A 25,047-nucleotide genomic window follows, 5' to 3' on the forward strand; every position below is an offset into this window, starting at 1 on the left:
AGGCCACCTAACAAAAGCCTGCCTTGTCAGAAGCACAAGGAGCCAACTCAACACACTGAGACTGTGCCTGCACTATCAGCAGCTCCTGAGATCAGTTTACCAAACGATGTGCAAGGTTCTTGAGAAGCTACAGAGCATCACCTTGACACAGAGCAAGAAAGACTGTCTCCACACAGAATTAGGGTGGATGCTGAAGTCTTGTCTCCTTTCTGATATTCTTAAGGTGTACAATGAAAAAGCTGAGCTTAAAAAACGTTATCCCAACTTGTAATAAACTCCCACATGAACAAACACTGGGGAGCAGATCCTGATGGGATGTGATGAAGGAGAGAAACATATAACCTTTCAGTTGGAAAAGACCTTGAAGACCATCAAGTCCAACCATTATCTAGCTCTACCAAGGCTGGTGTAAACCATTCCCTCAGTACCACACCTCTGCATCCTTCAAACACCTCTAGGGATGGGGATTCAATCACCCCACTGGGCAGCTCCATTAAGAACTCTCTCAGTGAAGAAGTTTCTTCTAATGTCCAACCTAAATCTCTGCTGGGGCAACTTGGGCCCATTTTCTCTCAGACTGGCATTTGTTATTAGGGAGAAGAGACAGACCTCACCTTATTCCAATCTCCTTCCAGGGAATTGGAGAGTGCCACGAGGTCTCCCCTGCACCTTCTTTGCTCCAGACTAAACAACTCCAGCTCCCTCAGCTGCTCCTAACCAGACCTGCTCTCCAGACCCTCCTCCAGCTTTGCTGCCCTTCTCTGGACATGCTCCAGCACCTCAATGTCCTCCTTGGAGTGAGGGGCCCGAAACTGAACCTGGTATTCGAGGTGTGGCTTGTCAGTACTGAATGCAGGAGGGCAATCATTTCCTTAGTCCTGCTGGCCACAGGCCAGGATGCTGCTGGTCTTCTTGGCTGCCTGTGCATACTACTTCTGGCAAGTATCAAGTCCTTATCAAAATGAAAGCTATTTGATTCTCACCTTTGGGAAACAAGTAACAAGCCAAACAGAAACATGACAAATGACTTTCCACGTGGTTTGCACAACCCAACTGAAGCTCAGCTCCAGCAGCAATCACCTTGGTTACAGTTTGCCTGCACAACTTAGATGCTTTGCTAAAAAAACTTTTTATACTAAATACTGAAGCAGAGGTTTGGAGCAGCACACTGAAGGAAAACTGGGCTTTGCAATACCTCCCTTTCCAAATGGCTTTGGATTCCCAAAGTATCTCCCACACAGTAACCCTCCACAGGAAGCATCTTAGGATATTTTCCCTGAGTCCTTCAGCCTCCAATTTACACTGCCACAAAGAGTCAGACATAGGGTGGATGATTATCTCCCTCAGTTGATAAAAGGCACAACACTCAAGGCAGAGCAAAGAGGAAGAAGTAGAACGTTTCAAAAGAGAGGCAAAGGAGAGAAAATAAATTCACTGTGTTAGTAAAGCTCATTGTTGAAAGCCACCTAAAGAACAGAAAACTCAAGAACAGCCCAAGGCTTTATTTCTGGCCTTTACAGAAGAATTGAGTCTTCTCTTTCCTTTAAGCTCTTTCAAACAAGACAAATCTCAATTGTTTAAGCATGGAATCATAGAATCAACCAGGTTGGAAGAGACCTCCAAGCTCATCCAGTCCAACCTATCCCCCAGCCCTAGCCAGTCAACTAGACCATGGCACTAAGTGCCTCATCCAGGCTTTGCTTGAAGACCTCCAGGGATGGTGCAACAATACAGAGTTAAGAAACAGACAAGGAGGAAAGTCAGCCAGCTAGTGAGGTGCCTTTTTATAAAGACAGTTCACAAAGTCTGCCTGGCAGGTCCCCGACTACATCAGCAGCAGGTCTGGCTGTGATGGGGCTTGAGCTCTCATTGCTCCAAAGGCCAGAGACACAGCTCCTCTCTGCACTGATTTGGCCCTAGCACCTATGCCAGGGAGGCTTCCCGGCCCTTGATAAGCCCTGTAATGTTCAGACAAAGACAGGGCAGCAGATGTCCCAGCGAAGGTTGTGCCGGCTGGCTTGCTGGCACCCGTTTTGTTCGCAGGTGCAAGGCTGCACCAGGGAGAAAGTCAGGACAGTATCAACCGGACCACACTAACGGCAGCAACGCACCAAGGACAGAAGCGAGGCAAGAAGCAGGCGAAAAGGACGAGAGCTAGGGACTGGCTCCACACACAGACGTTGGCCCAACGCGGAGGAGCCCAGGCGAAGGTTCGTTGTCGCAGAACAAAGCATCTCCGAGAGGGGTGGGAGCTGTCAGGACAGCGAGACAACCCAAGGGCCAGCGCACCTCTTTCTTCTCCGCCTGTCCAACCCAAGCGTGTCCGGCACTGTGCCGTCCCCTCAGCGAGCGCACCGAGCAGTCACAGACAGCCTCCAGGGCAGCAGCAGGCCTCGGGAGGACAAACGGCACAGGGACACTGCCCTGCCACGGCTCCTGCATTCTGCTGTGCGCCCTGGGCAGCTCCGTCCAGGCCCAGCAACGCGGAAGAGCTCAATGCTTTTTAAGAGCGACAGCGAAACCCGGGCTGGGCAGGAGGGACTCAGTCCCCAGCTGCGGGCTCTCTCTCGGCTCTGGCCGGCCCCAGCGGTGACATGAGCCGACACCGGGCCGCCGCGTTTCACCGCGCCCCGCAGGCGAGGCGGCCGGAGCAATTAGGGCCCCGGAGGGCTGGGAAAGCCGTTTATCAAGGCCATGTCCCGAAGCGACAACCGGGCCGGGAAGCGGCGACTTTTCCCGCCGCCAACCGGGCCGGGGTAGCACCTCAGAGCACCGTGTGAGGCCGCACCGCTCCGAGCCTGGGCCTGGGCTGCCCCAGAAAGCCAAAGGCTTCAAACAGCCTCCGGGGCAGACCGCGGGCTCCTGCGGGAGAAAAGCAACCGCCCTCCCTCTACCGCGGCTCAGCAAGAGAGCGCTGCCGCCGCCGCCACCCACCTGCGTCCATGGCGCCGGCCCCACCGAGGGCTGCGGCCGCTGCCGTCCGCACCGATACATACGCCCCGGCGCAGCGCTGCGCGGCCGCTGCCACGGGCGCGGCGCCCGCCCAATGGGAGCGGCGCTCCCCGCCGGCCCCCGCAGCGGTTGGCTGCCGCGGCCTCGTCACCAGTCGCTGCGACGCGCAGTTTCCGAGCGCTGTGGGGGCAGCCATGTTGCTGTACGGAGAGGCGGCGCGGAGAGGGGAGAGGCACCGCGCCGGCAGCGGAGCCGAAGCTGGGGGAAGGGAGGGAGGCAGGCAGGGCAGGCAGGCGTGCGGGCGTGGCGGCGCCGCCGCGTCAGGTCTGCGCTCGTTCCGCCCGCCGCCGGCGGGAGCAGTCCATGACACGTACACCCGAGGAAGTTCCGAGACACGGGCACGGCTGTCGTGTTGTACGGAGCCAACCTAGCTCCGCCCCTCTGTCCCCGGGTGGGTAACCCAACTATGCTTGCCCCTTTCAGAGGCGCCTTTGGAGGCTTAACTGCCGCGGACCGAGCGGCTCGTCGGGAGATGGACGTTTTGCAGCGCCGTGGAGGCAAGAGAGCGGCGCTGAGAGCGCTCATCCCTTCTTCCTCTGACCGCAGCACCGGCGCTTGTACGGCAACGTCTCGGCCAAAATGGCGGCGGCTATGTGGCGGCCGCCATGTTGGTTGACGGCAGTGCCGTACAGAAACCCCTTCCCCAGCGGCGGAGGGGCGGCCGGGGTGACCTGGCTCCGCCATCTTGCTGTACGGCTGGCGGCGGCCCGGGCCGGCGGGCGGGGGCCGGGGCGGGCCCGGCCGGCGGCGGCCGGAGATGGTGATCTGCTGCGCCGCCGCCAACTGCTCCAATCGGCAGGGGAAGGCGCACCGGGGCGCCGTCTCCTTCCACAGGTAAGGGCGGCCGCCCGGCCCGCTTCAACCCGCCTCTCCCGGCCCTTTTGCAGGTGCTGCGGCCGGCCCTCCCTCACCCCTCCGCTCCCACTCCGGTCTGGCCGCTGGGCAGGGAGCGGCTGCGTGTCCCCGTGGCGCTTCCCTCGCCCTGCCTGCCCCGGCACCTCCGGGCCCCGAGCGACAGCGGCCGCCCTTTGTTTCCGTCAGTGCCGGGGACCGGCTTTGCGCTTCCGAACGGCTCCGAAGATCGGCTCGCAGCGGAGCGCTGTGCTCGCTGCCGCAAGGCCTGGGGCTCGGGCGCACGCCTTGGCTCGGCTCCCACCTTGTCCCGCGCCTCGGCCTGTCCCCTCGCCGCTGCCCGCACCCGGGGCCTTGCTGGGGATGCTGCCACCGAGGAGTCCCTGAGGGCAGGCTGCGTGTCCAGTGACTGGCGTGATCCCGGGTGGAAATGACACTTCATTCAGCTACTCCGGGACTTGTTTTCAGTCCGGGCGTTTGAACACCTTCTTAAGCATACTCTACGTAGGCATCAGCAGGCTTCTGCAGGCAGTGGGTGGACAACTTGTTAGCTGAGCTGAGGTGTTCCTGCGTTTGTCCCATCCTCGTTCCTTGCAGGTAGGCTGCTCTGTTTGTTGTCGAGTGGCCGAGCAGATGGATAACTGGTTGGTCGCTGATGAAAAGGGGAAAGACCTGCTTTTGAGTTCTGTGCTGCTTGTGAGGTGGAGCTGTTAAGAGGGACCAAATATTGAGTGTTTTGGCCCAAAGTGAAATAATCCTCCAAAAAAAGCATAACGTTTTGAAATACAGCTTTTGGGAGTGTTTGCTAGATCCGAGAGGATCAATTCCATCTTTTTTTTCATGAATTTTCTCTCTTTTTTTTTTTCCTTTTTCTTTTTTGTTTCCTTTTAGATTCCCTTTGAAGGATTCGAAGCGTCTGATCCAGTGGCTGAAAGCTGTTCAAAGAGACAACTGGACACCCACCAAGTATTCCTTTCTTTGCAGCGAGCATTTCACCAAAGACAGCTTTTCTAAGCGGCTGGAAGATCAGCACCGGTTGCTGAAGCCCACTGCTGTCCCTACTATCTTCCAGCTTGCAGACAGAAAACGTGACAACCTGGATTATGTCAGGAGCAGAAGGAAAATAGCGAGCCAGGTGCCGCTGCAGGATGGAGAAGACTCAAGGGAAGGAGGCTGTGAGGTAGTTCAGAGGACCTCGTCTTCCAGCCAGGACTTCATGGTGATGCAAGGGACGAAAGAGATGGAGGAGGCGACTTTGGAAGCGGAAATCCGGTCGATGTCCGAGGAGGAGGAAGACCTCCACAGCCAGCTGGATGGCCCTCGGAGAAGGACGTTAGGTGATCATTTGGTTGCAAAGCCTGGACCTCAGAAAAAGCCTGAGAGGTCATCTCTGGAGGACTGTCCTGAGGCCGCCTGGGCGGGAAGCTGGGTAGCAGACAGAAGTGGTGTGTCAGTCGACGACTTCACACCTCCTGCCTCTGGTGCTTGCAAGTTCATTGGCTCCCTTCATTCTTACAGCTTTTCCTCTAAGCACGCCAGAGAGAGGCCATCTCTCCCAAAAGAGCAGCTGGAAAGGAAAAGGCCAAAGAGAGATATGGAACCAAGCTGCAGCAGCCATCTTCTGGGACACGATAAGGCCGTAGCAGAAAGCTCCCCTACTTCATCCCTTACCGCCACCCCTCAGAAGCCTTCCCAGGGTCTGTCAGCATCCCCAGCAGACCTTACCCCTCAGCCTGCTGCCGAGGCCGTGGTGGGGCGGAAGGGTGACACAGACGCCAACCCCATGTCAATCAATGAGGTCATCATGTCAGCCTCGGGGGCTTGCAAGCTGATCGACTCCCTCCACTCGTACTGTTTCTCCTCCAGGCAGAGCAAAAGCCAGGTGTGCTGCTTGCGGGAGCAGGTAGAAAAGAAGAACGGGGAGTTGAAACTTTTGAGGCAGAGGATCAGTCGCTCTGACAGTCAAGTCAGGAAGCTGAAGGAGAAGCTAGATGAGCTGAAGAGGATCAGTTTCCCTTACTTGAACAGCCTGCTATCCCAGGACTGTGGTCAGTATTGCCAGTGGCTTTGTGTTGAGGCAGAAGTCACTCTTTTCTTACTGCCATTTAAGTTAGAGCTTTTAAAGATGGGATGAGTAAAAGAGACGAAAAAGGTATGAAAGAAGTAGTAGTTAGACTAACAAACAGAGGTGAAAGAAATAGAGTTTTAGACACACAAGCTGTTTCTTATATCCTGAAAGTTTCTGAGGCTCTTCCTGGCATGGAATGGGAAGTTAAGTCTTGGTGTTGCAGACAGCTCTCCTGGTTAATGAATTTTTTGTTTCTTCCTGGATTGTTTTAACTTGTTTGTGACTCAACAGCACCTGTTAGGATTTGCTTTCCTTTGGAGTGTGCCTGTGAAATTTTTTTGGTGTGTTAATGAGCTGTAGCAGCAGGTATGTGGGAAAGGTGTTTTAGTCTTCTGCAGTTATCTAAGTAGTACTTCTGGTCCTAGATGTCATAAACTGCACTCAGTACTCCAGCTTCATGAAATCTAAGTGAGGTGCTAGATATCAAGTATGACAGCTCCATGAAATCTAAGTGAGGGGCTAGATATCAAGTATGACAGTGTCATGGGACACAGATCACTTTTGGTGATCAAATCGCTGTGTTTGGTTTGATCCTTTCCCCACTTAGAAGGCAGAAGTCAGGAAAGGGAAGTTAAAGTGAGAAGAGACATGGAGATGCTTGAAAACGTGAGAGAATTCAGCAAGGGAGGTGGTTGTGCAGAAGGATTGTTGCAGTGAAGTCAAAGTGGGCTTCTCTCCTAACTTTGTTCTGCGAGAAGAAGGATGCTTTAATAACATACAACTGATAAAACTTTCACACAGTCACTCTAGCTGCAAGGTACAATTCAGGAGCAACTAATGGCGTCCGGGAGTGCATTAGATGGGTGTGGTTAGTAGGTGAGAGAGATTCTCCTCCCACTCTGCTCTGCCCCGGTGAGGCTGCATCTGGAATATTGTGTCTGGTTCTGGGCCCCTCAGTTCAAGAAGGACCTCAGGGAACTGCTTGAAGGAGTCCAGCACAGAGCTACAAAGGTGCTGAAGAAAGTGGAACATCTCCCTGCAGAGGAAAGGCTGAGGGAGCTTCTCTTAGCTTGGAGAAGAGGAGACTGAGGGGTGGCTTCATTCGTGTTTAGAGACATGTTAAGGGTGAGCATCGGGAGGATGGAGCCAGGCTCTGCTCAGTGATGTCCTGTGATGAGACAAGGGGCAGTGGGTGCATGTTTGAGCAGCGGAGGTTTCACATCAACATGAGAAAATATTTTGTGTTGCAAGGGTGCTAGAGCACTGGATCAGGCTGCCCAGAGAGATTGTGCTATCTCCTCCTCTGGAGACATCCAAAACCTGCCTGGATGTGCTCCTGTGTGACCTGCTCTAGGTGATTCTGCTCTCGCAGGGAGGTTGGACTTGTTAGTTCCAGGTCCCTTTCAACTCCTAACATTCTCTGATTCTGTGTTTCATGGTTGTGTGGCTGCTGAGATGATGTCAGAATGCCTTCTGAAGGATGCAGGACTTAGGACTTTCCTGAAGTCATCACCTGTAGATCATTAGATGTCCCCGATGGTAATTTTCCCATCCCTCCTTTAGGAGAATCATAGAATCAACCAGATTGGAAGAGACCTCCAAGCTCATCCAGTCCAACCTAGCACCCAGCCAACTAGACAATGGCACTAAGTGCCTCATCCAGGCTTTCCTTGATCACCTCCAGGAACAGTGACTCCACTACCTCCCTGGGCTCTCTTTCTAAAGCCATGTAGTGTTGGACATGGTTAGAAATGTGATATTGGCATAGGCTGTTATAGCATGGCCTACTTTTTCATTTAAGTGCAAGGGAATAAACCTTGATGAAATTGTTGAAAGGCAATGCTGCTTTTTCCACCTGGTTTTAATTTCCTCATTTGGGTAGAAGAGGAGGGAGAAGAAATTTTTGTTGTTGTTGCCCATGAGAAATCAACATTGTCTTATTTGTACCTCCTGGTTTGTGTTTTTGTGGGGGTTTTGGTTTGTTTGTAATTATTTTGGTGTCAAACTAAAGGAGCACCATTTTAGTGTTTAATGGTTGTGTATGTATATATGAGAGGGTGTCTGGCTTTGCTGGAATAGCTTCAGTGCAAAAAGAGCCTCTTGGAGGATGTTGTCTTTTAGTTTCTTTCCTGAGGTGGATGTTCTTGATACAGCTTTGAGAATGTGGTAATTGTATATTACAAATATCTTCTCTAAGACCATAACAATTACATTTTCTGTTTTCTGAGGGAAAATGTCCTCTTTTAAAATGAATTCACAGAATCATCAGGGTTGGAAAAGACCTCTAAAATTGAGTCCAACCCTAACCCAACTACCATGGCCACTTAACTATATCCTGAAGCACCATACCTACAGCTTCTTAAACACCTCCAGGGTGTACTCACCTTGAGTGCTGTGTCCAGTTCTGGGTCCCTCAATTCAAGAGAGATGTTGCAGTACTGGAAGGTGTCCACAGGAGGGCGACAAAGCTGTGAGGGGCCTGGAGCAGAGCACTGTGAGGAGAGGCTGAGGGAGCTGGGGGGGTGCAGCCTGCAGCAGAGGAGGCTCAGGGCAGAGCTCATTGCTGCCTGCAGCTGCCTGCAGGGAGGCTGTAGCCAGGTGGGGTTGGTCTCCTCTCCCAGGAACCCAGCAACAGAACAAGGGGACACAGTCTCAAGTTGTGGCAGGGGAGGTCTAGGCTGGATGTTAGGAGGAAGTTGTTGGCAGAGAGAGTGATTGGCATTGGAATGGGCTGCCCAGGGAGGTGGTGGAGTCTCTGTCCCTGGAGGTGTTGAAGCAAAGCCTGGCTGAGGCACTTAGTGCCATGGTCTGGTTGATTGGCTAGGACTGGGTGGTAGGTTGGACTGGATGATCTTGGAGGTCTCTTCCAACATGCTTGATTCTATGATTCAGGGATGGTGACTCCCTGGGCAACCTGTTCCAATACCTGACAGCTCTTTCAGGAAAGAAATTTTTCCTACTATTCAACCTAAATCTCTCCTGACTCACTTATTCCCAGTGCTGCTGTCTCTTATCAACAAAACTGGAGATGAATATGTGAAAATTAACCTTTCTGGCTATTGTAGCTTGGAGCAATGAGAAGATCTTATGGAACCTTTTAGCTTGTGACCTCTGGTGACTGGCTGACTTGTTTTATTTTTCTTAAGCTTAATCTTGGTGCTCTTCTACCTTTTACTGCTCTCTGTGTACTTGTAGTTTACAGCAGTCAAAACACCTGACTAGGTGCAACTGACTGCTGTTGGGCAGAGTCTGGTTTGTGCCTGGACAGCAGGTTTTACTGTAAAACAAAGCTGAGTTGAAGGAAGGCATTTTGATGTTTGTAGAAATGCAGTCAGGTGAGATGTCAGGTTAATAATAGTTAGCAGCCTTTATTAGCAGTTACATTTCAGTTGTCTCACACCCTCTCTTGCTGCTCTGGTGAGACCTTGAGTGGATCCAGGAGAGGCCACAAAGATAATCAGAGAGCTGGAGCACCTCTCCTCCAAAGAGAGGCTGAAAGAATTTGGGCTGTTCAGCTTTGAGAAGAGAAGGCTCCAGGGAGACCCTGCAGCTGCATTTCCATATCTGAAGGGCACCTTCGGGAAGGCTGAGGAGGGACTGTCTGGAAGGGCTTGTGGTGATAGGATGCAGGGCAATGGTTTGAAACTGGAGCTGGGTGGATTTAGGTTGGACGTTAGGAAGAAGTTCTTCACAGTGAGAGTGGTGAAATACTGGAACAGGTTACTCAGGGACATGATTGAGGCCCCATTGCTGGAGACACTCAAGATCAGACTTGTTGTGTCCCTGGGCAGTCTGATCTCACTGGAGGTGTCCCTGCTAACTGCAGGGGACTTGGACAAGATGACCTTCGAAGGTCAATTCCAGCCCAATGCAATCTGTGATATAATGAGGAGGGACAAGTGTGCATAGATGGAGCTAGTTGAATCTGAGGCAGCAGAGGCTAGCTGGAACAATACTACCTATGTTCCAAGCACTTGTGGCCCTTTAGCAGGTGAGCTGTTTGATGTTCCTCATGGGAGCAACCAGCATCCAGGCACCCATCTGGCACACAGCAGATTTAGGACTTGGCTGATTTAGAGAGATGGCTTTTTCACCACCCCCTTGGAGAGAAAGGTGGTTGGAATGGGGGACAGCTCTGCTCATGCTGGTTTGGGGTAGGTTTGTTTTGCTTGTTGGTTTGAGGGGGGGGGTTTGTTGTTTTGGGGTTTTTTCCAGTGGAATGGTCTTGGTTTTTCAATTTATTCTTTCTCTAATAGCCTCTACAGCTTGTGTGTTGAGCTTCTAATTCTGCAGTGAGCTGGCAGTGACTCAGAGCAAAAAGACAGAACAACTAGCTTGCATCTAGGAAGCAATGAAAATGCTAACTAAGGAAAACTTGAGAGAAAGTAAAATACCCTGAGGTAAGCTCAGGTAGGATGTTCAGATTTCTTGTGATGGTGGATGAGCTTCAGAATGTTTTCATAGAATGGTTTGGGTTGGAAGGGACCTTAAAGATCATCTAGTTCCAACCTCCCTGCCATGGGCAGGGACACCTCCCACTAGACCAGGTTGCACAAGGCTTCATCCAACCTGTCAGTGGATACTTCCAGGCAGGGGACATCCACAACCTCTCTGGTCAACCTGTTCCAATGTCTCACCACCTTCACTGTAAAGAATTTCTTTCTAATCTCTAGTCTAAGTCTTCCCTCCTTGAGCTTTCAGTGTATTTTGTAGTGCAGAACTCTGGCAATAACTAGAAGCATTTTATTGCAGAGGTGACAAGCAGAGGCAAGAACACAGAAATGCTTCATCATGAAGTTTGTGACTTGGGCTGTAAGATAAAATGTGCAAAGGTAACCACATTCCCAGCTTTTAGAGCAGAGCTAGAGCATGCCAGTGCTAGAGATCCTTTCCTGGTTTATTCAGGGAAGCATAAAAGTTTGCAACAGCTGGAGGACAGCAGAGTACAAAGTCACCTTCTGTGCTTAAGCATGAAAGTATGAACAGGGCTGCTTCTTATTTACCAGAGCCCTGATGGTGCTGATTGAAATCCAGTCAATGATTCAGTGGAAGAAAGGACTGCAGGAAGTTTCCCAGGTGTTGCTGTAGACCCTTTAGTTTGAAGACTGAGGAGGTGCTGTGGGAGTTACTTTGGTTGTGGGGGAAGGGGGGTTGCTGGGTGCTTTGGGTTTGATGTTGGTTTGCTTTTCTCTCCTCAAGTTTCCCACAGCAAGCGTTCCCTAGCTTAGGGGAAATAGGTTAGCTGCCTTGTTAGCAAGCAGATGGCTGCTCATGCTGCAGTTTTGCTGATAGAGCTGCCTGGGAACTTGTGCCAGCATAGCTTAATGTGCCAGGGATCCCACTTGAGAGGCACGCTGGCTGAAGTTTGTGTGGACACGGCCCAAGGGGGCTGTCCAACCACTTGGTCTGGTTTGGCTCGTGGCAAGGAGAGCATGCTGTCTCCTTCTGCAAAGCTGCCTTTACTACAGTGCAGGTAGGGTTGATAAGACTGAAGGACAAGATGGCATCCAGAGGGACCTGGGCAGGCTGGAGAGGTGGGCTGAGGAGAATCTCATGAGGGTCAGTAAGGCCAAGTGAAAAGTCTGGCACTTAGGTCAAGTACTTGAATATCAGTACAGGCTGGGGGATGATGAGACTGAGAACAGCCCTTCAGAAAGGGACCTGGAGGTATTTGTGGATGAGAAGCTGGACATGAACCAGCAATGGGCACTGGTAGCCCAGAAGGCCAGTGGCATCTTGGGCTGCATCAGAAGAAGTGTGGCTGGCAGATGGGGAGGGGTGATTCTGCCCCTCTGCTCTGGTGAGACCTCCCCTCCAGCTATGTGCCTCCTAACACATGAGAGACATGGACCTGCTGAAGAGACAGGGATCAGAGGAGGGCCACCAGTACAGAGGGCTGGAGCACCTCCTCTAAGGGAGAAGGCTGAGAGGTTGGGGCTGTTCAGCCTGGAGAAGAGAAGGCTCCAGGGAGACCTTATAGCTACATTTCAGTATTTGAAAGGGACCTCCAGGAAAACTGGGAAGGGGCTGTTCTGAAGGCCTTGGAGTGGTCTCTGGTCCTTATTCCCTCTAGCCCTTCAGTTGCTCTCAGCTTTCCCAGGCACTGTAAGAACTAACACTTATGTTGTCTTCCTTACCTCTAAGTACTTTGGAATAGTACTAAGGGCCGTTGGCCATGTTGTTTACCTAGGTGCTGTAGACTTTGGGATATGCAGGTACATCTTCCCTTCTCAGGTGGCTGGAAGTCCTGCTCTTTGGAATTGAGATGAGCTTACCTCACTCAGCAGTGCCAGCCAGGCTGGATGCTGCACAGCAAATTAACGGAGCAGGTTACCAAGGGAGGTGCTGGAGTCACCATCCCTAGAGGTGTTCAAGAAACCTGTGGACATGGCACTTGGAAACATGGTTTAATAGTCATGGTGGTGTTGTGTTGGTGGTTGGACTCGATGGTCTTAGAGGTCTTTTGAACCGAAACAATTGTGTGATTCCAGTTCTTTAGGGTCAAGCTGTTGGCTGCTGAAAACAACTGGTTGGTTTCTCTTGGTTTATGACCGAGTCTGAAGAGTGAAAATGGCCAAAGCCATTTCTTTAGTCTGTCATTTTGATTCTTTTTTTCTCTTCAAGTGCTGCAAGGGTGGTAAGTAGAAGAAAGAAAAGTGTCCTATTAGAAGCATTTTGGTGAGGAAAAGCATCCCACTCCCAGGCTTTGCTGCCACCTCCTGACCCAGGAGAGGGCAGCATCAGCACAGGCTGCAGTCATTTTTAGCCTTTCGGAAGCTTTGCTCTTCCTTTCCATGGTGGGAGTCTTAAGGAGCAAAAAAGCCTGGAAGGAAACAGTGTCTGTAGCAGCAAGTGAAAGGCAGATGCCAGTTAGACTGGGCAGTAATATTCTTCTTACTCACAAAGCTGCATGCTCTTGGGGTGACAGCAGGAAGGGAAGCTGGTTCCTAAGAAGCAGCATAGGAGCCTGAAGCTTCTCTTAGCAATGGTTTTAGACTTTAACAAAGTGCTGAGTGATAATTAAGGTCTTTACCAGAAAATAATGTTCTGTTTCTTTGGTTGCTCACAGTAGAGATGGGAGGTGAGTACAATGCACTATGGTCCTGTACACTGGCCCTGCTGATTAGGTTGTACAAACCCCTTCTTTAGCCCTCTGGCAGCTGGTGTGGAAGGCACAGGCTGGCAGGATGGCTTTTGCTAAGGCCAGCTCTGCTGCCATCCATTTTCATCATGTACCTCATAGTGAGCTCATGTGTTTTCTTTTCCCATACTCAGCACTGGTGAGGCTGCACCTTGAGTATTGGGATCAGGTTTGGGCCACTCACTCCAAGAAAGACATTGAGCTGCTGGAGCATGTCTGAGGGAAGGGAATAAAGCTGGTAAAAGGTCTGGAGAACAGGTCTGGTGAGGAGTAGCTGAGGAAACTGGGATTGTTTAGCCTGGAGAAGAGGAGGCTGAAGGGAGACCTCATTGCTTTCTACAACTCCATGAAAGGAGATTGGAGCCAGGTGGGAGGTGGTCTCTTTCCCAGGTAATAAGTGACAGGACAAGAGGAAGTGGCCACAGGTTGCCCCAGGGGAGATTTAGGTTGAACATTAGAAGAAACTTCTTCCCTGAAAGAAGTCCCAAAGACTAGAACAGGCTGCCCATAGAAGTAGATGAATCCCCATGCCTGGAGGTGTTTCAGGAGGCAGAGGTGTGATGCTGAGGGACATGGTTTAGCACCAGGCTTGGCGTTGGATTGAACAATGATTGGACTTGATGATGTCGAAGGTGTTTTCTGACCCAAGCAATTCTCTGATTCCCATGTTGCTTCACTTGCAAACTCCTTCAGGCTAAACAAAGATAGTTAGCAGCATCTTGCTGACATGTCAGCTGACTTTCTAAACCTGCTCTCCATGGGAGAAGAAATAACAGAAGTGGTCTCTGTTACCTGGGAAAGTTTCTATTTCCGCTCCGTTGTCATTCCAGGTGCAGACTCTGTTCTTCCTCGCACAGTTGTTTCAGCCTGATGTTCAAGACTGAGCACAGTGAAACTCAGACTCACTAGGCACATTTTTACCCAGTGCACCACCTTTTATGGTCATAATCTCTCCCCACAGCTGAGTCTGTGCCTTTTATACCAGCTGGGCAGGTAGCTTGTTCTTGTATTAGGCAATATCAGTATGGGAAACGACTGACCCCTTTGTAACTCCTGCTCTGCTAGCATGAGTCACTGGTAATGTGAACGTGCTTTATGTATGCTTCAGTTGTCCCTGGCTGCATAACATGTACCTCCTTTCTGTTGGATTTGGTCTCTCCTGGGCTGACATATCAATATGTTCAGTATCTTCATCAATGACCTGGATGAGTGGACCCTCAGCAAGTTTCCTGATGATAGGAAATGGGGGTGGGTGGCTGAACAAGATCTGGACAGGCTGGAGAGCAGAGCAAAGGAGAACCTCATGAAGTTCAATAAGGACAAGTGTAGAGTCCTGCATCTGTGGAGGAATAGCACCAAGCACTAATACAGACTAGGGGTTGTCCTGCCAGAAGCAGCTCCGTGGAGAAAGACCACAAGGATCAGCCAGTTCCAACCCCCCTGCCATGGGTAGGGACACCCTACTCTAGATTAGGCTGCTCACAGCCTCAGCCAGCCTGGCCTTAAACACCTCCAGGGATGGGGCCTCAGCCACCTCCCTGGGCAACCCATTCCAGCCTCTCACCACTCTCATGCTCAACAACTTCCTCATCACATCCACTCTGAATCTCCCCACCTCCAGCTTTGCTCCATTCCCCCAGTCCTGTCACTCCCTGAGAGCCTAAAAAGTCCCTCCCCAGCTTTTTTGTAGGCCCTTTTTAGATACTGGAAGGCCACAAGAAGGTCACCTGGGACTGAACAGTCCCAGCTCTTTCAAGTCTGTCTTCATAGCATTGATGCTCCAGCCCTCTTATCCTCCTTGTGGCCCTTCTCTGGGCACACTCCAGCATCTCCACATCCTTATTGTAATGGTGGCTCCAGAACTGGATGCAGTACTGCAGGTGGGGTCCCACCAGAGCAGAGTAGAGGGGGAGAATCACCTCCCTTCCCCTGCTGGCCACACTTCTGCTGCAGCCCAGGCTCTGGTTGGCTTTCTGAGCTGCAAGTGCACACTGCTGGCTCATGTTGAGCTTCTCCTCCACCAGCACCCCCAAGTCCCTCTCCTCAGGGCTGCTCTCCAGCCACTCACTGCCCAGCCTGGATTTGTGCTTGGCATTGCCTCCACCCAGATTTTTTGAGAAGTTTTCACTTAGTTTTAGTGCAGAGCCTAAGCAGAACGACTTCTGAACCACCCCTGTCTCTCTGTACCAGTGCAGGGTGTTGTCAGCCTCTTCAAATAAACTGCAGCCAACCTTTGATCTTGGATATGCATGCAGCCTGATTTTCTTTTTCCTCTGAAGGGAGAGTTTATTTCCTTGTCTCTGAAACAATCAGGAATGGTTTGTACCTGGTGCTTGGGAAAAGTCAGGCCAGAGCATTAGAAAGAGAATTCTCTCTTAGTGGTGATTCTTGACACCAAGATCTCTTCTTTTTATGTTGTCTTCTGCTTTGTGTGTAGGTGAGAGGGGGCTTTCTCTTCACATCTCTTCAGAGGAGTCAGAAACAGGCTGAAAAAGTGCTCTTTGTAAGGTCAAGAGCAGCTTTAAACCCAGACCTACCTTCCGTGGCTGTTTGTTGGTCCCCAGCTCCTCTCACACCTTGGAGCTGACGCTGCTCTAAAGTGCTGCTGCCACGTCGAACTGTTTGTGTCCACCTCCTCCCAGCTGTAAGCAGCTCACAGCAAGATGCAGGGCACAGCTCACTGAGTTTTTCTTTCCTCTCCTGCACAGAGACTCCCCAGCTGAATCCTGTGATGGAGCCCCTGTCCTGGATGCTGGGCACCTGGCTCTCGGACCCCCCAGGAGACGGCACCTTTCCTACAATGAAGCCCTTCCAGTACCTGGAAGAAGTGCACATCTCTCATGTGGGGCAGCCTATGCTCAACTTCTCGTAAGTCTGGAGTTTTTCTATGTTGGCAGAAGCTTTTGGATTGAAACAGGCATGGTTGTAGTGAGATTTGATGGTTGTGTCTCTGAAATGTGAGCTATGTTGAGGGTGTGTGTGTGAATACTGTGTCTAGTTCTGGCCCAATTCAAGCAAGACAGAGATCTTACGGGAGAAGGTCCAACAGTGGCCGTAAGGGTGAATGGGGAATTGAACATCTCTCCTGAGAAGAGAGGCTGAGAGACCTGGAGTTGTTTAGTCTGGAGAAGAGAATGTTCTGAGGGGATCTTATAGAGGTCTATAAATAGCTGAGGAATGGATGCCAAGATGAAGGAACCAGATTCTTGTCAGTGCTGCCTAGCAGTAGGACAAGGAACACAGAAAGTTCTGCCTCAAGATGAGGAGAAATTTCTCTACTGTGAGGGTGCTGGAGCAGGCTGCCCAGAGAGGTTGTGGAGTCTCCTTCTTTAGAGACTGTCAAGACCTGTCTGGGCATGTTCCTATGTGACCTGCCCTAGGTGACCCTGCTTTGGCATGGGAATTGGACCCTACTCCAGAGGTCTCTTCCAACCCCTACCGTTCTGTGATTCTATGACAGTCGACTGTGTTTCAGCTGCTGTTGAATTCAGTTACCTGGGCAAACTCAGGAATTCTGTAGCACTAAAGTAATGTGTGATCATGAGTGGTGTTCATCCACATTATGTGTGACCAAACATGTGACTCTGAGGCCTTGTGCAGAGATAATAAAATTCTGAGCTGAACTTTTTATTTGTAGTAATAGTGGTGGTGAGAGAAATGTCTGCTCTGTTGTTACCTGTCAAGAGCAATATGCAAAAGGCAACAACTGGCCAGGTTTAAAAGCTAAATAAAGGCAGTGTCATTCTAGATACTTATTTGAGGAAAGGAAGTATTTGAGACATCATAGAATCATTAAGGTTGGAAAGGAAGTATTTGAGTAGCATAGAATCATTAAGGTTGGAAAAGGCCTTCAAGATCATCAAGTCCAACCACAGCCCAGCTACCACAGCCACTAAACTATATCCTGAAGTGCCACATCTACAGCTTCTTGAACATCTCCAGGGATGGTGCCTGGCCTCTCTTGCAGGAAAGAAATTTTTCCTGATATCCAGCCTAAAACTCCCCTGGCACAACTTAAGCCTGTTTCCTCTCATTCTATTGTAACTTGCTTGGGAGAAGAGACCAATGCTGGCTGTGCTGCAGCCTCTTCTGAGGTAGTTGTAGAGAGCAGTAAGATCTCTCTTTATCCTTCACTTCTCCAAACTAAACAGCCCTAGTTCCCTCAGCCACTCCTCAGCAGACCTGTTCTCACCAGCCTCATTGCCCTTCTCTGGACATCCTCCAGGATCTCAATGTCTTTCTTATGCTGTAGTGCCCAGAACTGAACCCAGTACTCAAGCTGTGGCCTCCCCAGGGGCATAATCACTTCCCTGCTCTATCTGACTTCCTGAAGGAGTTTCTGAGTTACCTCTTAGACTCAGGAGCTGTGGAGAATCTAAAGCTTGAACTTAACTAACTGCAGCTGTAAGAAGTAGCTGTGTCTGTGTCTTAACTGTATCTTTACACATCTGCCTCTCACAGCTGTACAGCACTGTCAGCCTTTTCCCTTTCAAATGACACTGTGCAGGCAGTCCTGTGCTTAAACGAGGTACCATTTCTTCTGACATGAAGCTTGCTCAGAAGCTGACTGTTAAGTGCAGCAAGCAGCAGCTTTTGTGTTCTGATTTCCCCTCAGGTTCAATGCCTTCCATCTGGACACCAGGAAGCCCATGCACCGAGAGTGTGGATTCATCCGCCTCAAACCAGACACTAACAAGGTGGCCTTCATCAGTGCCCAGAACACAGGTACACACCTGACTGCCAAGCTGGGGAAAAGAAGAGCTCCTTACCCTGCTCTGCCATTTCATCACTGTTCCAGAAAATTACTGCACCTCTCACACTTTCATTGAACTTATTTTCCCTCTGGCTTCAGTGCCAAGGAGCTGTGGTGCTGCTGTGAAAGCAAACTGATAAATGACCTTGTGTGAAAAGTGCTGACTTTCTAGGGCTGGCTCTGTGGCTTTGCCCACACAGTGTGGCTTTCTGGTTTCCTGGGGCAGGAAAGAACTGTAGGGCAAAAATACTCCTCACACTGGAGATTTGAGGGAGTGTTCAGGTGCTGTATTGGTGTTTGCAGGCATAGCTTTGCCAGCCAAAAGAACCCCTGTACTTGAACCTTAGCAATGGGAGGAGGGAAGTGGCCAGTGGAATTCTTGGTGCCTTTATGGGATCCTCATCCTTTGGGGAGGCAGGAGAAATGTATATGGAGAAGGTACTTTATTCCCACTGCTCCCATGAGGTGGCCACAGTTGACCCTGGTGTAGAAATAGAGGTTCATGGCTTGGTTTGTGAGCTGCTCTGTCTGGAGCCTTTCTCCTGTTACTAGGGTTGTACTTGGCTAGATGATCCTTCCAGACATCTCACTTAAACTGGTCTCAACCAATGTCAGTACTTGCCATATGTGATTCTGCAATGCAGGGTAAGCTTGTGGCCCTGGCAGGATGGGGCTTTGGTGGTTTTAAATGCCCTCTTGCAGCCTCTCCACCCAGGAACATGTGGTGTGACCCAGGTTCCCTATCAGAGACCCTGCCTGGGCTGTGGCACTATCAAGAGCCTCTGTAGTACTGTAGGAAGGGAGCTCTCTCCTACTGTTCCCTAATGTTGCAGAGTGCAGTCTTTGTTAGCTCCTAAACCCGGAGAATCTCCCACTGGGTGTAGTGCCCTGGGTCTTGTTGCACACCTTCCAGGGACTGCCTGACAGAGAGAACCACTATTGAATTATGATAAGGGGAAGAGTACTAAACCCCAGCTGATGCTTAGATTTGCATCTAAAACTCCAGAACAGTTGCAGTGCAGTGCTTAGCCCACACAGCAAGAGTAAGTCTGCCTGCCTAGACTTTTCTGCACATGGCTGTAGATGCCTGTATTTGCAGCTGTTGCCGTGTCCTGGATCTGCTAAAACAGTTCTTCAGGGAGAGTGGTGCTCTGTTATGTAGCCTAATAGTTGTAACATTCCTAAATAACCTTTGTAGCCTAATAATGTCTATATGACCTTGTTTCTCACTAGGTCTGGTGGAGGTGGAGGAAGGGGAGGTGAATGGACAAGAGCTGTCTATAGCTTCTCATTCCATAGCCAGGATTTCCTTTGCCAAGAAGCCCCACATAGAGCAGGTGAGTGCCTAGGCAGTGAGCAGTTTGTCTGGGGTTGCTAGCCCCAGAATGTGTCTAGCTGAGGGGACAGGCTGATTAGCATGCTTTCATTGCAGACTGCCATCAGGAGTTCTTGGAGCTATTGCCTAGCATTCTGGCCTGTCCTTTCTGTAACAGCCTTCAGAACACTCTCTACACTACAGGGCCCAGAGGGGTTGTTAAGAACTGATGCTCTGACTCAGACCAGCCAACTCAGAATCCTGTCTCCAGCAGTGGCTGGTAGCAGGTCCTTAGGGAAAAGAATAGGGAAGTCTTCTCTTAAGTACCTTTGTACAGCAGCAAGGCTCCAAGGCTGACTTTGCCTGAAGGCTAGAAGAGGGAACCTCCTGTGCTCACCTGGCATCTGAGGGCAGTTGAGGCCAGCTACTGGCCACAGTTAGTATCTGGGAGGCCCTTGCTGTGAAGGAGGATTTGGAATGAGAAGATTGTAGCAGGTAACCAGCTTCCAGTGCTGTTCTTCATGAAGGACAGTGTAAATTGCCCCTGGAAATGAGGAGACCACAAGTGTTGCTTGAAGGGCCACCTGTGTTGATGCTTTAGTTGCTTCACCAGAATGTTGTGCTCCCACTGAGAAGTGATTCATGGTGGCCATGGCTCAGCCAAGCCATAATTCAGGCAGGAAGACCCAGACTCATCTTTGAAAGGTGATGGAGATCAGTGGAGTTTCCCAGGGACTGGAAACTCAGGACACGTGTGGGTCACTCATCTTCAGAAAGCACATGAAGGTCAACCTGCTGCTCAGCCTCAGCTGGAGATTTCTGCAGAGAGGAAGGAGAAGGTGATTTGGCCCAGTCAGTATGGTAGTGACCATGGGCAGATGGTGCCTGGCTGGCCTGGTTGTCTCCTGTGACAAAGTCACTGGATTTCTGGCTGAGGGGAGAGCAGTGGATGTCACTTACCTTGAGTTCAGCATTTCCTATGCCCTTTTCCCAGTGCTTCACATTTCCTGTGTGGGAAGTAGCAGGCTTGCCATGTATCTTGGGTGTACATGGAGATTGCCCTCCCAGGGTTTCATCAACCAGTCTTTGACTGAAGCTCACTCTAAGAGAAAATCCCTCTCATTTTATGTATGTGTGCCCAGTTTATTTAATTTCCTCCTTTTAGCATTCAGACTTTGTTTTCTGACCTGCAGGGGAAAAAACGCTGTTCAGGAGCCATGAGCTAAGGTCAGGCTAAAGGGAAATATCTTTTCTGTTGCTTTTAATTGCCTCTTCCTGACCAGGGTGTTTGAGGAGCACTTCAGTGCCTTACACTAGGTGTTAGGTTGAACTGAATGATCTTGAAGGTCTCTTCCAGCCTGGTTGATTCTGCCTCTGTGCTCAGGTCATAGAATCATAGAATCAGTCAGGGTTGGAAGGGACCACAAGGATCAGCCAGTTCCAACTCCCCTGCCATGGGCAGGGACACCCTACCCTAGAGCAGGCTGCCCACAGCCTCATCCAGCCTGGCTTTAAACACCTCCAGGGATGGGGCCTCACCTCCCTGGGCAACCCATTCCAGCCTCTCACCGCTCTCATGCTCAACAACTTCCTCATCGCATCCACTCTGAATCTCCCCACCTCCAGCTTTGCTCCATTCCCCCCAGTCCTGTCTCTCCCTGAGAGCCTAAAAAGTCCCTCCCCAGCTTTTTTGTAGGCCCCCTTCAGACCCTGGAAGGCCACAAGAAGGTCACCTGGGAACCTCCTCTTCTCCAGACTGAACAGCCCCAACTCTTTCAGTCTGTCCTCCCAGGAGAGCTGCTCCAGCCCTCTAATCCTCCTCATGGCCCTTCTCTGGACACACTCCAGCACATCCACATCCCTCTTGTAATGGGGACTCCAGAACTGTATGCAGTACTCCAGGTGGGGTCTCACCAGAGCACAGCAGAGGGGGAGAATCACCTCTCTGGCCCTGCTGGGCACACTTCTTCTGATGGAGCCCAGGCTCTGGTTGGCTTTCTGAGCTGCAAGTGCACACTGCTGGTTCGTGTTGAGCTTCTCATCCACCAACACCCCTAAATCCCTCTCCTCAGGGCTGCTCTCCAGCCACTCACTGCCCAGCCTGGATTTGTGCTAGGGACTGCCTTGACCCAGCTGCAGGACCTTGCACTTGGTCTTGTTGAACTTCCTGAGGTTGGCTTGTGCCCACCTCTGCAGCCTGTCCAGGTCCCTTTGGAGGGATCCCTTCCTTCCATCCTGTCTGCTGCACCACACAGCTTGGTGTCATCAGCAGACTTGCTGAGGCTGCACTCAGTGCCTCTGTCCGTGGCACCGACAAAGATGTTGAACAAGACTGGTCCCAGGACTGATCCCTGAGGGGCTGTGCTTGTCACTGGCTTCCACAGGGGTGCCAGAACACTGCATGCATTACTCCATGAAGAGTGGTCTTGGGGCTTGGAGTTGTTTTCTTGGTAAGAGCTGCCTCCTTTAGGAGACAGCACTGCTTGTTGCCTCCTGTAGCTGTGGTGAGCCGAGAGCAAGCCCATAGGAAGCAAAGGCAGAAAGCACAGGTAGTGAATTTAGCCCCTGTGCTGTTTGCTTGCTCTCATTCATTCTTCTCTTATCCCTTTCTTATTGTTTTTTTTAGATTACCAGAAAATTCAGGCTCAATTCTGATGGGAAACTCGAACAAACTGTCTCAATGGCAACCACTACACAGCCCATGACTCAGCACCTCCACATTACCTACAAAAAGGTGACACCCTGATGCTGGGAGGGCTGCATCTCCCCTCCAGGGGTGTGAGGAGCAGGGCATCCTGCACCAAGAGCAGCAGCAGCTCAGGAACACAGCATGGCAGACCCTGCAGCTGGCTGCCTGCACTTGCCCCCAGGGCTGCAGGGCTGCCCATCCTATTGAGAATGTTCCTCAGATGTTTCTGTAATGGTATATTAAAAGAAATAAAAGCTTTTATTTTTATGGCTGTGATTTGGGTGTGATTGCAGACTGATCTGCACCCCCCTCTACTCTGGCAGGGCTTTTGGTACTTGTTTATTAGGAGGCATTGGGCTGTAGATTCGACCTGCTGGAGCCTTCTCTGCAACCTGAAGCACACCATGGAAGCGGTAAGATCAGGAATGGATTTGCACTGCAGGGACAGTCCCTGAGGACTCCAGCTCCTGCCTAGTGAAACTCAGCTTAACTACGCAGAGGGAGCGCCTGCCTGTTGCTGTGGAATGAAGGGAACTGTCTCAGGGCCTGATCCTGATGGTGCTGTCCAGCTGACTCAGAAGGACTTCAGGAGACCGTGCCTAGCTTCATTCCAGAGTGTCACAAGAGGCTGAGTGACAGCTGTGAGCTGCTGGAGAGGACAGAAGCTGAACAGTGGCAAGCAATCTTGGCAGCCTTTTTTTTTCCTAACTCAAGAGTCATGATGCTGCCTTTCACCTTCTGTCATCCAGTCCTTCAGCAGTGAAGGGAGGCAGAGGTCTAGCACTGCTTCTGGTCTTCAGCAGAGGTAGGAGAGACTATTCTGGCTGCATTTCTGCATCTGTTGTCTCCAGAGACATTCTGTGGTGAGTGTATGCTCTAGGGAAGGCCCTGGTGGTGACGTTTCTTCCTTACAAGCTTTCTGATGCTAGCCATTGTGCAGGAACTACATGAGGGTGTGGCAGGTCTGGTGTGCACCACTTCATTTTGGGACCCAAGACCCGCCTCAGCCAAAGGGATTAAACCCCTGTGTGGTATTGAAAGTGTTTGTGCTGGTGGAAAGGCTGAGAGACCTCAAACTACAGAAGAGCAGCCTGAGAGGAGATCTCAATGCTCAGCAAGAGCTGGAGGATGGAGGGCAAGAGGATGAAGCTGAGCTCTCTTCAGTGGTGCTCAGTGGCAGAAAACCCAGGAGGTACCATCTGAATTTAAGGAAAAACTTACTTCCTGTGAGGGTGACAGAACCCTGGAGCAGGCTGCCCAGAGAGGCTGTGGAGTCTCCTTCTCTGGAGACTTTCAAGACCCATCTGGATGCATTCTTGTGTGGCCTGCTTTAGCACAGGGGCTGGACCTTCCCAAGGCTCACTATTCAGTGGTTTTCTGAGCTTCAGGATGGCATCCTCAGTGGTTTCAGAGTGTAGTGCTACAGTGAAGTTTTCAGAAGCAGTAGGGAAGGTGGTGCTGGCAAACAATTCAACAGATCTTGTGTTTGTTCCTGAGGTCTTGTAGTAGAAGATGAAAATGCTAACACTAGCACAGAAACTTCTCATGGGAGAAGTTGTGACATGCCAGCAGCTGAGGAATCATGAGTTCCACCCCTGGAATCCACCCTTTGAGTCCCTCCAGTAGGACACATGGAAGTCCTGCCAGAAGCAGCACCGGAGGCATCCAGGCATGAGCCAGAGGTACCAGAAGCAACCAGCAGGGGAAAACTTGTCCCATCTGCTTCCCTTCTTTTGAACACCCTCTCAGCATGGACCTGTGCTGCATATGTTCTGCCATACCTGGGAGCACCGAGCCCTGACAGGAAAGGAGGTTCCCACCACGGAGCTGAGGTCACTGTTGGGAGAGACCTAGAGCAAGTATCTGACTGCAGTAGAGGCTCCACGGAGCTAGCAGAAGGTTTGCTCCTTTTTGGCAGCAGAAGGTATCCTGGTTCACAAGCATCATTCTGGCTGAACTTGACCTGGCCATGGGATGTGTGTGTGGTCACAGTCACTAGAGACAGGCCAGGGTCCTCATTCCTTCCCTGTGTTCCTCTCGCTGTTGCAGATGGATGTAAACTCCCCAGGGTGTCTTTTCAGCCTGGCTGGGTTTTAGCTGGGCTTTTAGGAGGAGCAGGAGGGATGGCTCCAGCATGCTGGCTCTGTGTGAGTCCCAGCAGGCCACAGTGGTTTTGGCTTATGGAAAAGTGAAATAAAAGCCCTGGTCTCCAGGGGCATAGCCAGTTGAGAGCGGATGAACATCCCCATGGATGTGTAATTAATGTGCAGTCCTGCCTCCAGTGCCTTTGGCAGTGCAGAGTTAATTACAAGTGAGTTGTGCAGCACCACACATGGGCTTCATTTGCTGATGATTAGTGGCATCTGTTCTCCCAGCAAAACCTCTCAGCTGTTTGCTCTTCCTCAAGGAAAGCAGCAGAACTCTGTGTATGGCTGGCCCATGCTTTGACTGGGAGGCAAGCTGAAGGATGTGGCCACACCATCCCAGCTGCCTGTGGATCCTGCTTGCCTGTGCGGTGCATTGCCCCAGCACCAATCCAACACAGAGTGAAAGGAGGCACTCACCCAGAGCACAGGCAATGCACACACAGCCCTATCTACCAACAGAGGTGGGCAGGTCTGGATGCTGGGCAGTCACCTGCAAAGCTGGCACTCCTCCCAGAGCTTCCTCACAGGTTGTGCACAGTCCCCACCACCAAGCCACCTCGCTGCTTCACAGCATGCCAGGTTGGCAATGCCAAGGATCATCTGGTCCAGCCTTTCTAGGTGCTAGCCTGGCTGAAGTGAGCTGGCCCAGCTCCTTGTCAAGCTGGGTCTTAAAGCTCTCCAATGGAAGAGAATCCACTGCTTCCCTTGGGAAGGAGAGCAAGGAGGTTAGAGGCAGCAGCTGAAAGGCATCTGGTGCCTGTTGTGTGACAGCTGAGGTTCCTCACACCTGGACTGTGCTGGCCAGGGAGAGAGGCTGGGATGCAACACGTGGAATTAGAAGGGCAAGTACTGATTCATGCACATGAAATGGCCCAGCCCAACTGGTTCTTACACAGGGTTCTTATACCCTTCAAGTATTCAGGTAGGAGACAACTTCACTAGTTGCTAACACCTGCACTAATTGCTGATCACCGTGCCTGGAAGGGTTTAGAGGAGACAGAGATGTGGTGCTGAAGGGCATAGTTTAGCACTGGAGTTGGCAGAGTCAGAGAATGGTTCGACTCAATGAT

The 25,047-nt window shown here is 51.1% G+C and overlaps 2 protein-coding genes across 3 annotated transcripts in view; one reads left to right on the forward strand and one right to left on the reverse strand.

The window, feature by feature from the left end:
- The window catches only part of ATG4B (autophagy related 4B cysteine peptidase), a 24,703-nt gene extending 20,465 nt beyond the window's left edge, over window positions 1–4,238 (reverse strand). Inside the window, exon 1 of one of the 2 annotated variants that reach the window (XM_064165035.1) lies at window positions 4,169–4,238. Coding sequence is in view for 1 of the 2 variants with exons in the window: in XM_064165034.1 (XP_064021104.1) it covers window positions 2,935–2,944 (10 nt within the window). In the remaining variant the exon portion in view is untranslated. Of the gene's footprint in view, window positions 1–2,934; window positions 3,046–4,168 lie in introns of those variants that run through there. The other variant, XM_064165034.1, reaches the window with a different exon arrangement.
- On the forward strand, window positions 3,716–22,097 carry THAP4 (THAP domain containing 4). Its single transcript, XM_064165033.1, has 6 exons — window positions 3,716–3,846; window positions 4,756–5,912; window positions 15,782–15,941; window positions 17,689–17,798; window positions 19,060–19,163; window positions 21,768–22,097. Exons 1-6 carry the CDS (start codon window positions 3,770–3,772, stop codon window positions 21,885–21,887), a joined length of 1,728 nt encoding a protein of 575 aa, XP_064021103.1. The 5' UTR covers window positions 3,716–3,769; the 3' UTR covers window positions 21,888–22,097.
- Window positions 22,098–25,047: the final 2,950 nt, after the last annotated feature.

This window comes from Pogoniulus pusillus, chromosome 26 (assembly GCF_015220805.1).
Source record: "Pogoniulus pusillus isolate bPogPus1 chromosome 26, bPogPus1.pri, whole genome shotgun sequence".
NCBI classification, from domain to species: Eukaryota; Metazoa; Chordata; class Aves; order Piciformes; family Lybiidae; genus Pogoniulus; species Pogoniulus pusillus.

Bases quoted from the DNA above. Each gene is read 5' to 3' on its own strand.
- THAP4 (XM_064165033.1), top strand. From the start codon at position 3,770: ATGGTGATCTGCTGCGCCGCCGCCAACTGCTCCAATCGGCAGGGGAAG. The intron at 15,942-17,688 runs GTAAGTCTGGAG...ATTTCCCCTCAG, and splicing joins CAGCCTATGCTCAACTTCTC to GTTCAATGCCTTCCATCTGG. The intron at 17,799-19,059 runs GTACACACCTGA...GTTTCTCACTAG, and splicing joins CATCAGTGCCCAGAACACAG to GTCTGGTGGAGGTGGAGGAA.